Raw genomic sequence first — 14,325 nt, 5'->3', positions numbered from 1 at the left:
AAAGCTAAATTAAAAATTATTATATAAAAGATATAATAATTTTTGATTTAGTTTAAATTTTAATTTTTTTTTTGTGTGCAAATATAATGAGAGTCTTGACATTTTGTCAAAATTAAACATTTTTATGCACAAATAAATTATTTCTTAAATTTACAATCATAAATTAATTGAATTGTTTTCTATACTTTTATCCATAATATCTTGTAAATTATGATATTTTAATAATTTTATTTTATTGTTATTTTTAAATCGTAACATATTTAAAATAAAATGCATAAAAGATTGATACGCAATTAAATATTTTATTACACTTATTAAATTTAAAAACATAAAAGACTTTCAAAATATTATTTTCTAAGTGTGCAGAATAATGATTCCTTTTTCGATCCTAAAATGTTCACTATAAAGTTTAGAAGTGTGCAATTTCTCTTCTTAAAATATGATATTTTTAATTAAATAATTAAACAATAAAATTTTATAAGTCAATAGTAAATTTATAAATTTTAAATAAATAAATTACTATATAGAGGTTATAGAATAAAGTTAAACTCAAAAGTTAAAGAATTATATTTTTAGAGAAATTGTGTTTGCATAAACATTTTAGAAACAAATTAATTAAATAAGAAAGCCAACATTTTCAAAAAACGTGACTACTTGTATTTATCATAAATAAAAGAAATAATTCTATTTTGTTTTTAAGTAAGCAAAAAGAACATTTCATAATGATTAAGAAAAAATCAATTATAAACGATCTACAAGAATTAAAAAAAATTAGTATTAAAGTTTATGAGGCACTGAAATACAATGCAAATTTAACACAGAATCAAAAATTTCTATAACGTTTTTCTACACTACATATTAGCAACTATAAATCATAATAAATGTTATAAGTGTGTTATTGCTTATATAAGTGTAAATTGTTTGAAAATCGATATTTTTAGTTTTTTTAATATTTTTGTAAACCTCATAGTTTCTTCTTATTAAATTTTCATTTATAAAAAAAGTCAAATTCTATTTTAATTAAAAATTTCACTTAGATTTTCATTAACTTTCTAATTTTTACACTTAATAAATTATATATTATTTAAAAAGGAAGATATTTATTTACAAAGCACACTACTGTATTATCTAGAATATTAATATGTTAGATTACATCGCTTATTTTACTATTTACTATATCTTTAAAATTCCTTATGAAGATTACAACAACCTTATAAGCTAAATTTATTTTACTTTTTGTTGCTGTATAAAGCGTATTACAAGCTTCTTATAGAGATTTATTATATACGTTAATAATCTTTAACATGTTTTACACAACTTATCAATATACTTTTTATATCTGTTTTTTATAACTTTCCATTACATATTTTTCTATCTTCATTATTGGTTGTATATCAATTTTAATAATCTTACTGAGTAAATACAAACAATTATTTTCTAGTAAAATGTCTATGACTTTATCAATTTCTTGATTATTTCTAAGTATTTTTATAATTTTACAAATTTCCCACTCTCTATTTTCTAAAATACATTTTTTTATAAAAATATAAGATAATTCTGTATGAAGTATAACTATCTTTTTTATATCACATAATGACACTTCATTATAAATATCTGTATTTTTTATTAGATCATTTATAAAATTTTTATATGGAAATAATCCATTTGTCTTTCTATATAAATCAATTAATATTGGTGTATAAAACTGTTTATAATTAATAAATTCAATTATATTTGATTTGTAAACACATATTTCATGTAGTAATTTTATTATCTCTGGATTATTTATATTTACTTTAGTATGTTCTATTATACTTATTATAATATACATCTTGTATATACTTTTATGTTTATTATTTATAGATTTATAAATCATTTCATAAATGTTATTTGTCTTCTTATTTTTATAAATTGTAAATTTATAGATAATATCATTGCATGGTAAAGTTACTAAGTATGTTAGATATAAAAAATGTATCTTATTATTATAATAAAAAATATCTGTATCTTTAATTACTGCAGATTTGTACATCTCAATCTTATTAAAATTACATAAAAAATTATAATCTCTTAAATTTATTGTATGTTCAAAATTACTAAAGATAGACAAATTTAAATTATCTTTGTCATAAATATTGGGTTGTATCTCTTTATTATGTTTATGATACTCATAAGATTCATTATATATATTATCATAAAAAGTAATTGGTGATGTAAAAAGCTTTTCAAATTTACTATCTACCAATTTTTTTGTAGTCTTTTTTTGTTTAATAATGTATTCTTCAATAATATTATTTCTAAATATAAATAATCTATTACCTTTTATAATAGCCTTGTAATTTACTTTACAAAGTATTTTATCATTCCTGTATAATAACTTATCTTTAATAGAAAATATTGTAGATGATCTTGTTAAATGAGAATGTAGTACATTTTCACTGTTGTATTTTGATATTAAAATAATTTTTATCATTTTTTAAAAAAGCCCTTTATGCTTAAAAAAATTTCAAAATTTTTAAATAAAAAAATAATTTTTATCACTTTTTAAAAAAGCCCTTTATGCTTAAAAAAATTTCAGAATTTTTAAATAAAAAAGATATTGATGGTCTTTTAACATTTTTAATGGATATAGATAATCTTGTGATAAATAAAGATTTAATAGATTTACTTAATAGTTTTTATGAGAAAGAAAAAGAAATTAGTAACGTAGTGTTATCTTTGAATACTTTAAAAAATGAAAAATGTATGAAAAGAAAAAGTAAAGAGTCGGGATATTTTGAATATAAATACTAAATTAATGTAGTAGAAAGTTAATTTTTAAGATTATAAATAAAGTTTAGTAAATTGTTTTTATGTGAATATGCAATTTTTTTTGAATTTATCTACGAGTCAATGAAGTATTGTTAATAGTTAACGTATAAATTAATAATTTTAATTTTAATAAATTAAAATAAGTAACATTTCAGTGCTAATATTTATTGTTTGAAAGAGAATAAAAACTTGAAGGACAAGAAGATTAATGAAGTTTTTTATTTATGCATACGTTAATTTAGTATTGGTCTTTAATCAATAAACATTAAAATAAATTTTACTTTTTTATTATCTTTTGTTTAAAATTCAAAATTTAGTACTTTTTTAGTAAATTTAAAAGAGAAACTTGACATGTGTATCACAAAAATATAAATTTAGTTTTAAATATTAAATAATAACAAAATTTGCACTTTTTACGTTTTTAAAATTTTAACGTAAAAAAGATTTATTTAAATCTATCTGGTCCATGTTCAGGTAAATCAATAAATCTATAATTTCTATTTAATTTACTTATTGCCATAAAATCTTCATATTTTAGAGTAAATAAATCTGTATTTTCTTTAATATGTTTTTCACTCATACTTTTAGGAATAATTAGTATATCTCTCATAATTAGCCAGCTCAATATTACTTGTGGGACAGTTTTATTATATTTTTTAGATATTCTTAAAATTTCAGGGTCTTCTTTTAAATTAACATCCTGTTTAGCTGTTCCTCCTAACGATGAGTAACTTACAACATTAATATCATTTTTCTGACAGTAATCCACTAACTCATTCTGTGAAAGATACGGATGAATTTCAAATTGGTTGATAACTGGTTTTATTCTGCAATCTTTTAATATTTTGCCAATGTTGTACATTCCAAAGTTAGCCACTCCTATTGATTTAGTAAGCCCTTTATCTACTAAAGATTCCATCTTCTTCCAGACATCCAGACAATTAAAAGTGTCTAACACGTTATTCCCTTTTTCATCCGTAAACGAATTATGATTTTTATCCGTTTTAAATTTAACAGGGAAATGAACTAAAAATAGATCTACGTAATCCATCTGTAAATCTTTTAGTGTCAGTTTAATTCCTTTTTCTGGATCATCATGATACGTACACCACAGCTTTGATGTGATAAATAAGTCTTCGCGTTTAACTAATCCTTCAGTAAATATCTTTTTAAGTATTTTTCCTATAAATTTTTCATTCCCATAAATAAAAGCTGTATCAATGTGCCTGTATCCATATTTTATAGCATTTCTAATAGACTCTTCAAGTTTATCTTCATCTGTAATCATCCATGTACCCAATCCTAGCATAGGCATTTCACAATTATTATTAAGTTTTACTTTTTTATCAAACATTAAATAACAAAGGAATTTCTTTTTATATTCACAGTTAACCAATAAATATTTTAATTAAAAATAGAAATAAGAATAAATTAAAAAAAAGAATAAAACATTAATTAAAGTATAATGTTTCTATATATTGTATATAGTTTAAAGGAGGAGAAATTTTATTAAAGGGGTTAAATGTATATCATATTAGCAAATATGTAATGTTACTATTTATATCAAAATTGTAATGTTACTATTTATAACAAATATGTAATGTTACAATTTATAACAAATATGTAATATTATTAACATCAATTTAATATAATAAAAACTATTTATAACAAAATTGTAGATGTAATTATTTATAACAAATATATAATATTATCAACATCAATTTAATATAATAAAAACTATTTATAAAAAGTCTGTAATGTTACTATTTAGAATAAATATGTAGATTTAATTAACATCTATTAAATATAATAAAATATATCAACTGAGATTATTTTAACAAATTTTTATAAAAGCTATCATCGTAAATAAATGATCAAAATTACATATAAATATTAAAAAATATAAAAGACATTTAATATTAATAAAGTATCTATAACATACATTTCTTTTTACTAAAATCTAAATATTCTCCAACAACCTTTTCTTCTTTTGTATAATCAGTATATTTAACAAGTCTAAAACTTATATGTGGACCCACTTTAGCAAATATCGGCCCTTCCTTGCTAAAACAGTACTGGTACATTCTAAAATATAAAAACTCATTTTTTACTGTAAAATTAACTATCTGCCTGCTGTTCACATCACATGGAAATATGTCCATAAAACAATGTGCTAGCTGTATTCCAATTTCTGTAGAAAAATTATTTAAAACAAGTTGCGTATTTTTAGAGACAGAAAATTTAGTAGGCACTTCTCTATATTCACAAATTTTAAGAGCAAATTGATAAACGCCTTTTTTTGCTAAAACAAGATATTTTGGTACTACATCTTGAATTATGTCAATACGAATTTCTGCATCGTCTGTGTGTACTTTAACAACCTCGGATGAAGGAAGTAAAGTTGTTAGTAGAGAAATTAGAGTTTTTGATTTTTCATGCATGTTTTTTGGTTCTATAATAGAAATGCGCATAAAGGGCTATGATTTTTATAATAAAAAAATATAAGTTTTTGGGTATAAATTATATTTGATATGACAGATAATAATTTATTACTAGTGTTGTTGTATTAATTTTATTGAATGTAGTATATGATAAAATTTTACATTTCAACTTAAAAAATTTCTTTAGAATTTTTATTATAAACACAAGTAACTTGGTGTTGTAATATTTAACATGCCACTATTTATGTATATATAAATAATTAGGAATTTTGAGATTTTATCACTTTATTTGAATTTTAAATTTATTACACATATCATGTGAAGATGTCTTTTAAATTAAAATCTTAAGATGACAAAATATTTTTGGTATAAAGTAAATTTAAAAAAAGAAGAAATATTTATTTATTTATTTTCTGTAAACTTACAAATATTTTCCCTTGTAAATGAACCATAAGATTGAAGAACAATTTGAACTACTATTCAGAGAACACAAACCAAATTTAATTAATACATTTAAAATAAAAGAACAAACATTTCAACGGATAAATAACAGAGATACACAATGTGAAATTTTAGGTGTCTCTATTTTATTTTTAGTAATAATATTAAAACTTGGATATTGGACAAAGCCTTTATAAAATATTTCACAATAAATGTTTATTACGCTGCATTTAAAGCATTTTGAATATTTCCTACTGGTTCCTCTGCTACAGACATTTTAATAATCATTTCATCTAGCAAGGCCTCCTCTTCTTGTAAAGCGACTAAACACTTTTGTGTTTTTTCTTTAAGAATATTTTCAAGTGCATTTTTTAATTTTTGGTATCTAGTTACCTGTGACATTTCATTATTTCTTTCATAATCAAGAATATCTTTTCTATATTCATTATAAAATCTTATATGTGTTCTGTTTATTAATTCATCAAAATGTTTGTATATTAAAAGTCTTTGTAAACATTTAAAATCATTTCCTTCTTCTTTGTCTATATCAATAAATCCCCAAGGATACTGCCTTCCTCTAATAATGTCGCCATTTATTTCATATACTGTCTCACTGGCTATGACAGCATAGATTGGAATATCTGTATCTTCTACATCTGACTCGGCTAGTTCCTTGTGTGGACACTTAAAAATGTTAATATTATAATCTTGTAAAAGATTATGTACTACAAGTTTTCTCTGTGTTAATTCTTCACTAGTATACATATCAGCTTTAGGAATAACAGGTATAAAATTTACTTTATGGCTTAATTTTTTCATAAAATCTAATTCATTATCTGTCAAATGATCAGAAGGAATAAGATAAAGACAAACATGTATTCTTGTGTCTTTATGTATTCTATATGGTCCTTGTTCATTTTCAAAATATTCATTATTAAGTTTATTAATGTACTCAATAAGAGGATTAATATTATCAGAATGATATGTTACTGTAGTAGTTTCAAGCGATATTCCATTTTCTACTATTTCATTTTTAGTGACTGTTAATCCATTAGATCTTGTTTTTGAAATAATTGGTGCACCGAATAAAGAATTTATAAGTGTCGAGGCACCTAAGCCCCTTCTACCAGTAACAAGAACATTTATTTCAAATCCATCTTCTATGCTCTTAGTGCGTATTAAATCTGGAACACTACTAAATCCTATAGTTTGTGTAAGTTCTATTGTTCCAAGATCTTCCTTCGAATAAATTTGCTTTTTCATTGTTTATTTTTATTTTTAAAATTTATGTTTGTAAGTTTTAGAATTCATGCACAATTGGTTTTTAAACAAATAAATTGTTTAACAAATAAACTCAACGTAATAATTTGCTTCATAAATTATTTTTATTCTACCAATAGGAAGAATAAGTCTAGTGTAATAAAAAGTTTTAAAATCATTGATGATTGATTTTTAAAAAATAAAATGTTTGTTAATTAGGCTTTTCCAAGGATGTTACTTATTTACAAAATTATTAAATCTTTCAATACACGTCTAGATGTAAATTTAGTATTTTTATATTACAAAATGTACAAGGCTTATCTTTATAAATTATCATTTAAGTAAGTAAATGTTAATACATTAAAAATAATTAGTAATTAATGTTTAACTATCTGATTTTTTCTCTGTTATTTAAATTTAAATATTTTATCCCTTAAAATGAATGCTAACATTTTTACATCACAAATATTAGGAACTCCTCCCATCACAAGATTTCTTTTTTTGGCCATAATAGCACTAATGATCTTAGTGTATATTAATGCTATACAACCTTACACTTTGTATTACAGTTCTTTATTTCTTAGGTACATGGAAGTATGGAGAGTTATAACCTGCTTTTTGTATTTTGGTAAACCTTCTTTAGATGTTATTATCCATATAACTTTCTTGTACAGATATTCTAAAATGTTAGAAGAAAGCTTTATTTATACATCTGATTATTTATATTTATTAATGATAGTGTGGGGAACACTATTCATAGTAGCTAATATATTTAATATAAGTACACTAGGTACAGCATTTTCAAGTACGATAACATACATTTGGACAAGGAAGAATCCTAGTGCTGTAGTACAGATATTTGGGTTTATAAATTTTCCTGCTTTTTATCTTCCTTTTATTGTACCTTTATTTATGCTAATTACAGAAAAGAAAATATTAATAGAAGATATCTTGGGAATATTAGTTGGACATTTTTATTTTTTTTTTAAGGATGTGTATCCTAAATTTGGACAAGATATTTTCAAAACACCATGTTTTTTAAAGAAGTTATTTAGAGAGCACTCTAGTGACTGTTGTAAAAATAAAAAAAGGAGAAGACCTTTAAATGTCAATAGGGACAGATCAAGGATTAATGAAACTCATAATGATGATACAGTGCAGAATAATGATGGTACAGTGCATAAAGATGAAACTCGCAATGAAGATGTGGTGCACAATAATGGGTCTGTACTAAATGAGATTTTAAAGGGAGATTTGATGAATGAAGAAGATATAAAAATATTAGAAGAATCATTTAATCGTACAAATGTTGAAGAGACAGAATCTTTAGTTGTAGAAAAATCTAGTATTACTGAATGTATTAGCACAGAAAGTTGTGATAACAACAAATTGTCAGATAATAAAACAGATGAAAACGAAGAAGGATGGTCATCTCAAACAGTAGATAGTGATTAAAAAACATTTAATTTTTTTTGGTCAAAATACCTAGTGGTAGATTTTTTATATTTCCATTTAAAATTTTTACAACACAATTTTTTGTAAGTTCATCAATTTCTAATAATATTGCAGGCTTACCCAAGTCCTCTCCTTGCATAATAATAACGTTATCTTCTCTACTAGGGGTAATATATTTTACGGCATTTTTATTAAATACCCCACCGTCTGTCACAAAATTATTTCCACTGAGATATTCTACAGTATAAATTTCATCATTATATTTAACTAAAGCATTTTTATATTTATCATCTACCATTTCAAATCTATCTCTATTTTTATCCATATTTAGATTTATCGGGCCATCTGGTTCATAAGCGGGTGTTTTAGTAATAATACTAGAAAATGTTTTTTTAGTAACATTTTCAATTTCATTATTAATTATAAATTCAACTAGATCTTCTCTGGGAACTGATACATATTTTAAATTAGAGCTGATTTGTATTCTACATTTATTCATGTAGATATCTTTCACTATACCAATATATCCTTTGTATTGACCTTTTCTAATTTGAACTTGCTTATTAATTAAATTATCTCTTTTAATTACGGGTCTGGCTTTTTCTTTCCGGACAAATTCTTTGGAATAAGGAATTGGTTTTTTTATTTGATTAACATCAGCAACGACCTCTTCTGTAAAATTTTTTATTGCAATAAAATACTTATTATTTTTTATATTAGTAATAATTCCATTTTCAGAATTAAAACACACCTCTTCGCCGATGTTGTAATATTTATCAAGAAAATTTGAAAAAATTTCAAAATTTTTCCCTTCTGCTACAATAATTGTCATTGGACCCGTAACACTTTTAACTACTCCTTTTGTGCCAATTAATTCCCCTTTAATAACTTTTACCTTGTCTCCTGCATCAAACCTTTTACGAATGTTAAACTGTTCTAACTCGTTAAAATTCGGTTCTATGTCTAAATCAACACTAGATCTTAAAATTTCTTTTTCTAAATATCCATTTACATATAAATCTCTTTTATAAATATAAATATTATCTCCTTCTTTTATAACCTCATCTTTATATTCAACTGGATCAAATAGTTTTTTTATTTCATTAATTCTAGGCATTACTCTAACCTTTACCATGTCTCCATTACTTCCTATAATTTGTACAAGATCTCCCTTATATTTCCCTTTTTTTAATCTACCAAATTCTACATTACTTAAGTCATCCTTATAGGAAATGGCTTCTATCATTTCATTTTGTGGAACAATACTAAGCTTATTTCTAAAAATACCTCTTATTTTTTCAAATGAATCCAAAACTTGTTGTTTCTGATATGCTTCAATGTAAATATACCCTTTTAAGCCATCCTTTGCAATTATCGAACAAATTTTAGATTTATTTTGTAAAATTCTTAAGGCAATTTCTTTTTCGCTGCCACGTTTAACACGAACAAGAAAAAGTCGAGGAGATGATTTTTTAGGAAGAAATTGTGCCTGTGTGCTACCTTCAACAAAATCTTCTTCCACTTCCTCTTCTTCTACGTCAATATCTTCATTCAATGCTAAATATTTATCTTTAATTCTTTTAGCAATGTCCGTATAATTTAAAACTGGTTCTCGTTCAATATTTACATCCAAATCTTCTGACTCCTCTTCACTTTCTGATTCTGATGCTTCTAAACTTAAATACTGATTAATTTTATTCTTTGCCATTTGGGGTAATTACAAGATTTTTTATTGTTTATGCTAATAAATTTTTTTATTGAATTTTATACCCCAATGTCTACAAACAAAAATCAATCTATAGAGGATATTTTAGATCTAAAAGAAAATAGAATGTGGTTCGATATCTGTAAATCAATTCCTTTGATTATAAATAATCAGAATGCTGATGAAATATGGAATATTTTTTTTGAAAATATTTTACAATATCATCCATCTTCTTTGACAGAAGCCGCTTTACACATGTCAGAATTTTATTCTACTGAAAAGTCTATAGAACTTATTTCTAAATCTCTAGTTGCTATAAATGATTCACAAATGTATACAGGTAATTTTAAAATGGAAATTATGCACCTTGAAATAAAAAAATGCATTTTATTGATTGAAGCTGGAAAGTTTGATGACGTAGAAAGCAAAATATTTGAATTTAAAAGGATTGAAATGGATATAGAAGTTTACAAGCTTTATAATTTTTTAGCTTTTAAATATTACGAAATAACAAATAATTATGAATATTGTGTTAGATATATTTACGAATACTTAAAGATTAGTAGTAATTTGTGTTCAAGTGATATGTCTTTGCTTGAATTATTTGCTAAGTATTCTTTGGTTTCTAAAAACTTTTTTAATTTTGTAGAAGGATCTTCCTTAAGAGGGTTTAATAAAATTAATGAAGACCTTTATAGAGCATATATTGCTGTACAAGAAGGAAATATCGAACTTATTAATAAACATAAAGATATGCTTGATGTTATCTTTGGAAAAAAGTGTTACATTGTTAGAGAGAAGGCTTATTTTATAGCTCTTATTAATTTATGCTTTAAACAAGAAGACAGATTTCTTAGCTTTGCGATAATTCAAGATGAACTTGGTATATCAGAAGATGAGATTTATGGATTTCTTTTGAAAGCATTTGGTCTTGGACTCGTTAAAGGATGGATTGACGGATACAATAAAATATTACATTTTAATACAATTATCCCTCGATGCTTGCCAAAGGATGAACTAATTAAAATGAAGAATAAGGTTATGGAATGGAAAAATAAAGTAAGACAGGCAATTTCTATGATTGAATAAAAAATTGTTTTTATATTTTTACATGCAAAATTTAAAGTTTTTAAAACTCTAGGCTTAAATTCTACATCTACTTTCTTGTTTTGTCGGCAGTAATTACAATTTTATAAAATAAATAAATTTGAAAAACTGCCTCCGCCGAGGATCGAACTCGGGACCTCTAGTTTACTAAACTAGCGCTCTACCACTGAGCTACAAAGGCTTGATCAGCAACATACATGATTCTGACAATATAACACACAAAATTTAAGCTTATAAATATTATAATGATGTAACATTACACAAATAACTCTGGTAATCTTAGAATAGGCAATCTTTTACAAAATACATTACAGTGTAACTTAAAAATTATTTACTATGTTTATATTTTTAATAATAGATAGAAATTATTTAAACTAGTTAGTTTTAATAATACAAAACAGCTTGAACTACAATTTTAACAATAAAATCACAAGAAGTAAATATTTTATTTATGGTTCCATCATTAAATATATAAATACTTAAATAAAAAATTTTAAAATTAGGCACATAAAATTAAATAATAATTTTGTTTTATCTGTGGTTTAATTTGCCACATGTCATTTATTTTCACTCATAGAGATTAAAAAGAAGAAAAATTATTACCTAATAAATTATTTGACTTAAAATATCTAAAATGGCTGTAATACCACATAATTTTTATATTGTTGTGTATGTTTGATTCAAAAATGTACGAATTGTTACTATAAAAACTTTTCCAAATCTAAATTAATAACCATTGCTTATTTAAAAAATGGCCAAACTTCTTTTTAGCATTAAATTGCGTCTAGTTCTTAAGCAATAAATATTAAACAATATCATGCTAATAAAAAAATCTTTTAGAAGCATTTCTTATATAACATAATTAATTATTAAAAATTTAATCAACCCTTTCTATATATTTATTCAAAGTTTACGCTTCAACAGAAATTCAAAAATAAACATGTATTTTATTTTTAATTGTATGCATTATAGTCTTCAAAACAAATATTTAATTTATTATTTTATAAATTTTTATAAAATTTTTTTAAAAAGAAGAGGTAACGAATTTTAAATGAAAGTAAAATTTTACAAAATAAACAACATGAATAAAAAAAATTTGCCAAAAATAAAATTTATAATAAAAGCCTTATAGAGCTTAATCTTAAGGACGGCCGTGTTTTTTTAAGACATTTCGCTATGTTACATTTTTATTTGCAAGTTCACATTGTAAAATTTTAAACATGCGAAAGTTAACTATTTTTTAACATTCTTCAATGACACACTCTTAACAAGTTTTTACACATAATTACACTTTCATAATGTAGAAATTCACTATGTTCTGTGCATAAAAATATAAAATTTCAATAGCGTTTTAGTAGTGAGAAAAAATTGAGTCAGAATTTACAAAAAAATGCGGTTAAAATTTAAATACTACTTTTTTGGATACAACTTCAAGTTTTTTAATATTTATATAAATTTTTAAAAAAAAAATAATTTTTTTTGGTATAAGAAATAGTAAACTCTATTTTTCTAGCAGTATTTGAGAAACTGACACTTTGCAGACAAATTTATTGTTATATTTAAGCAGAATTTAAATGAAAAAGTTCAACTTTATAAACTACCGCATGGTTGAATCTAAGAAATTTTTAAAAAAAACTAATAAATTATTTAATTAGCTATTTACATAATGTGTGACGTAAAAGTTCTAAATTTTAATGAAACAACAAGACAAATCATATTTAGTAATGTTATACTCAAAATGAATTAAATTTATTTTAAAAGTAAATGAAAATTTACGACGTAAAAAAGATTTTGTAAATTTTTTAAATCTTGTTTTTTTATTTGTTAAATTTAATCTTATTATTTAAGTAAAATTAATATCACATATTATGGTTTATCATAATTGGGTTATTATACAAATACATAGCATCATATATTTTTTAAATACAATTAAAGGCATTTTTTAAATTATTATTATTTTGTAACTGTAATTTATTAAAAATCAACAAACTACAAGAACGTTCTATGCAAAAAAAAGTATAAATAAATTTTTTTAAGCACATATTATCAAATGTTAATAGTTATATTTTTTACAAAATTTGTAAAGATGAACCTTGTGCAAAGTGCTTTACAAGAACAAAATAATGATAAAACAAATAGCATAGAAACTAAACAAGATTCTCAAGAAAATCAGATTTATCAAATATTAAGATTTCCAAACAAATTTAATCTGTGGAAAAAAAGGAGATTTAATAGAAATAGCGAACCTGTCTGTAGACCTGTGTGTGAGCCACGATTTAGATTTCGAAATCGACACGAATTTGATATTAGATCTGAAAGTGATTCTGGCAGTAGGACTGAATGTAGACCTATTTGTAGACCTAGATGTAGGCCTGAGTGTAGACCCAGATTTAAATTTAATCATCCTAGGCGCAGAAAAAATCATTGGAGACCACGATGTAGACCTATTTGTGAACAAGATTCGGAATCTCATAGCAGTTCTATATCATATAGTAGAGATTCTAGTTCTAGCGAAGTTAGTAATTTCATTGACTGCAGAGAAAGAGAACCTGTATGTCGACCCGTATGTGAAGAACAATTTCGCATAATGAGTTATGATCAAAAACATCGAAGAAAGCTAGCTCCTGTGTGTAAACCAATTTGTAGACCTAAATCGACACACCGTTCTCACAAACATATAAAGCGAAGATGGGAAGCTAAACACAGACCAAAGTGGGAACAGGTCTGTAAACCAGTGTGTAAACCAAAAAGGGACATTGTATATAAACCCCAAAAATATAATTACAGACCAAAGAATAGGTTATATGTTCCTGAATGTAAGCCGGTCTGTGTTAATGAATCTAATAGACATCACGAATCATATTCTACTAGCAGAGATAGCGAAAGCGAATACTCCAGTAGTGAATATCATAACAAGTATTATGAACCTATATGTGATCCTTTAAATGGACAATATAGAATAATGAATGAAGATAATATTCTTACAAGGTCTAATATTCAATATATATAAAATACTTATATCTAAATATCTATTTATTTATTTTTAAATCCTTCTTTTTCATATTTTGTTAAATTTCATTTTTACTCTTCCTATTTGAAAGCATT

The 14,325-nt window shown here is 23.8% G+C and overlaps 10 protein-coding genes and 1 non-coding gene across 11 annotated transcripts; 5 read left to right on the top strand and 6 right to left on the bottom strand.

Annotated features, from left to right (window-relative positions):
* Positions 1-1,333: 1,333 nt before the first annotated feature.
* Positions 1,334-2,473, bottom strand: AAJ76_1000169536 (hypothetical protein; the record flags this gene model as incomplete). Its single annotated transcript, XM_024473610.1, has 1 exon — positions 1,334-2,473. The coding sequence occupies one exon, from the start codon at positions 2,471-2,473 to the stop codon at positions 1,334-1,336; it is 1,140 nt and encodes a 379-aa protein (XP_024332461.1).
* An 86-nt stretch (positions 2,474-2,559) lies between these two features.
* Positions 2,560-2,793, top strand: AAJ76_1000169449 (hypothetical protein; the record flags this gene model as incomplete). Its single annotated transcript, XM_024473609.1, has 1 exon — positions 2,560-2,793. One exon carries the CDS (start codon positions 2,560-2,562, stop codon positions 2,791-2,793), a length of 234 nt encoding a protein of 77 aa, XP_024332460.1.
* A 463-nt stretch (positions 2,794-3,256) lies between these two features.
* Positions 3,257-4,165, bottom strand: AAJ76_1000167844 (aldo-keto reductase; the record flags this gene model as incomplete). Its single annotated transcript, XM_024473608.1, has 1 exon — positions 3,257-4,165. One exon carries the CDS (start codon positions 4,163-4,165, stop codon positions 3,257-3,259), a length of 909 nt encoding a protein of 302 aa, XP_024332459.1.
* A 577-nt stretch (positions 4,166-4,742) lies between these two features.
* Positions 4,743-5,282, bottom strand: AAJ76_1000166727 (u3 small nucleolar ribonucleoprotein; the record flags this gene model as incomplete). Its single annotated transcript, XM_024473607.1, has 1 exon — positions 4,743-5,282. One exon carries the CDS (start codon positions 5,280-5,282, stop codon positions 4,743-4,745), a length of 540 nt encoding a protein of 179 aa, XP_024332458.1.
* Positions 5,283-5,695: 413 nt separating this feature from the next.
* AAJ76_1000166313 (hypothetical protein) lies at positions 5,696-5,890 on the top strand (the record flags this gene model as incomplete). Its single annotated transcript, XM_024473606.1, has 1 exon — positions 5,696-5,890. One exon carries the CDS (start codon positions 5,696-5,698, stop codon positions 5,888-5,890), a length of 195 nt encoding a protein of 64 aa, XP_024332457.1.
* Positions 5,891-5,912: 22 nt separating this feature from the next.
* Positions 5,913-6,956, bottom strand: AAJ76_1000165053 (septin-like protein; the record flags this gene model as incomplete). The annotated part of the gene is made up of 1 exon (XM_024473604.1): positions 5,913-6,956. The coding sequence occupies one exon, from the start codon at positions 6,954-6,956 to the stop codon at positions 5,913-5,915; it is 1,044 nt and encodes a 347-aa protein (XP_024332456.1).
* A 435-nt stretch (positions 6,957-7,391) lies between these two features.
* AAJ76_1000164617 (er-associated proteolytic system protein) lies at positions 7,392-8,408 on the top strand (the record flags this gene model as incomplete). The annotated part of the gene is made up of 1 exon (XM_024473603.1): positions 7,392-8,408. One exon carries the CDS (start codon positions 7,392-7,394, stop codon positions 8,406-8,408), a length of 1,017 nt encoding a protein of 338 aa, XP_024332455.1.
* Positions 8,409-8,415: 7 nt separating this feature from the next.
* AAJ76_1000161893 (transcription elongation factor spt5) lies at positions 8,416-10,116 on the bottom strand (the record flags this gene model as incomplete). The annotated part of the gene is made up of 1 exon (XM_024473602.1): positions 8,416-10,116. One exon carries the CDS (start codon positions 10,114-10,116, stop codon positions 8,416-8,418), a length of 1,701 nt encoding a protein of 566 aa, XP_024332454.1.
* A 30-nt stretch (positions 10,117-10,146) lies between these two features.
* AAJ76_1000161862 (26s proteasome non-atpase regulatory subunit 13) lies at positions 10,147-11,202 on the top strand (the record flags this gene model as incomplete). Its single annotated transcript, XM_024473601.1, has 1 exon — positions 10,147-11,202. One exon carries the CDS (start codon positions 10,147-10,149, stop codon positions 11,200-11,202), a length of 1,056 nt encoding a protein of 351 aa, XP_024332453.1.
* A 127-nt stretch (positions 11,203-11,329) lies between these two features.
* AAJ76_1000160608 lies at positions 11,330-11,401 on the bottom strand. Its single transcript has one exon. It is a non-coding gene; the product is annotated as a tRNA-Thr (tRNA).
* A 1,869-nt stretch (positions 11,402-13,270) lies between these two features.
* On the top strand, positions 13,271-14,230 carry AAJ76_1000158738 (hypothetical protein; the record flags this gene model as incomplete). The annotated part of the gene is made up of 1 exon (XM_024473600.1): positions 13,271-14,230. One exon carries the CDS (start codon positions 13,271-13,273, stop codon positions 14,228-14,230), a length of 960 nt encoding a protein of 319 aa, XP_024332452.1.
* Between the last annotated feature and the right edge of the window lie 95 nt (positions 14,231-14,325).

This window comes from Vairimorpha ceranae (assembly GCF_000988165.1).
Source record: "Vairimorpha ceranae strain PA08 1199 chromosome Unknown NODE_1, whole genome shotgun sequence".
NCBI classification, from domain to species: Eukaryota; Fungi; Microsporidia; family Nosematidae; genus Vairimorpha; species Vairimorpha ceranae.
Note: the sequence above shows the minus strand (reverse complement) of the source record. Positions and strands in the feature narration are given on the sequence as shown.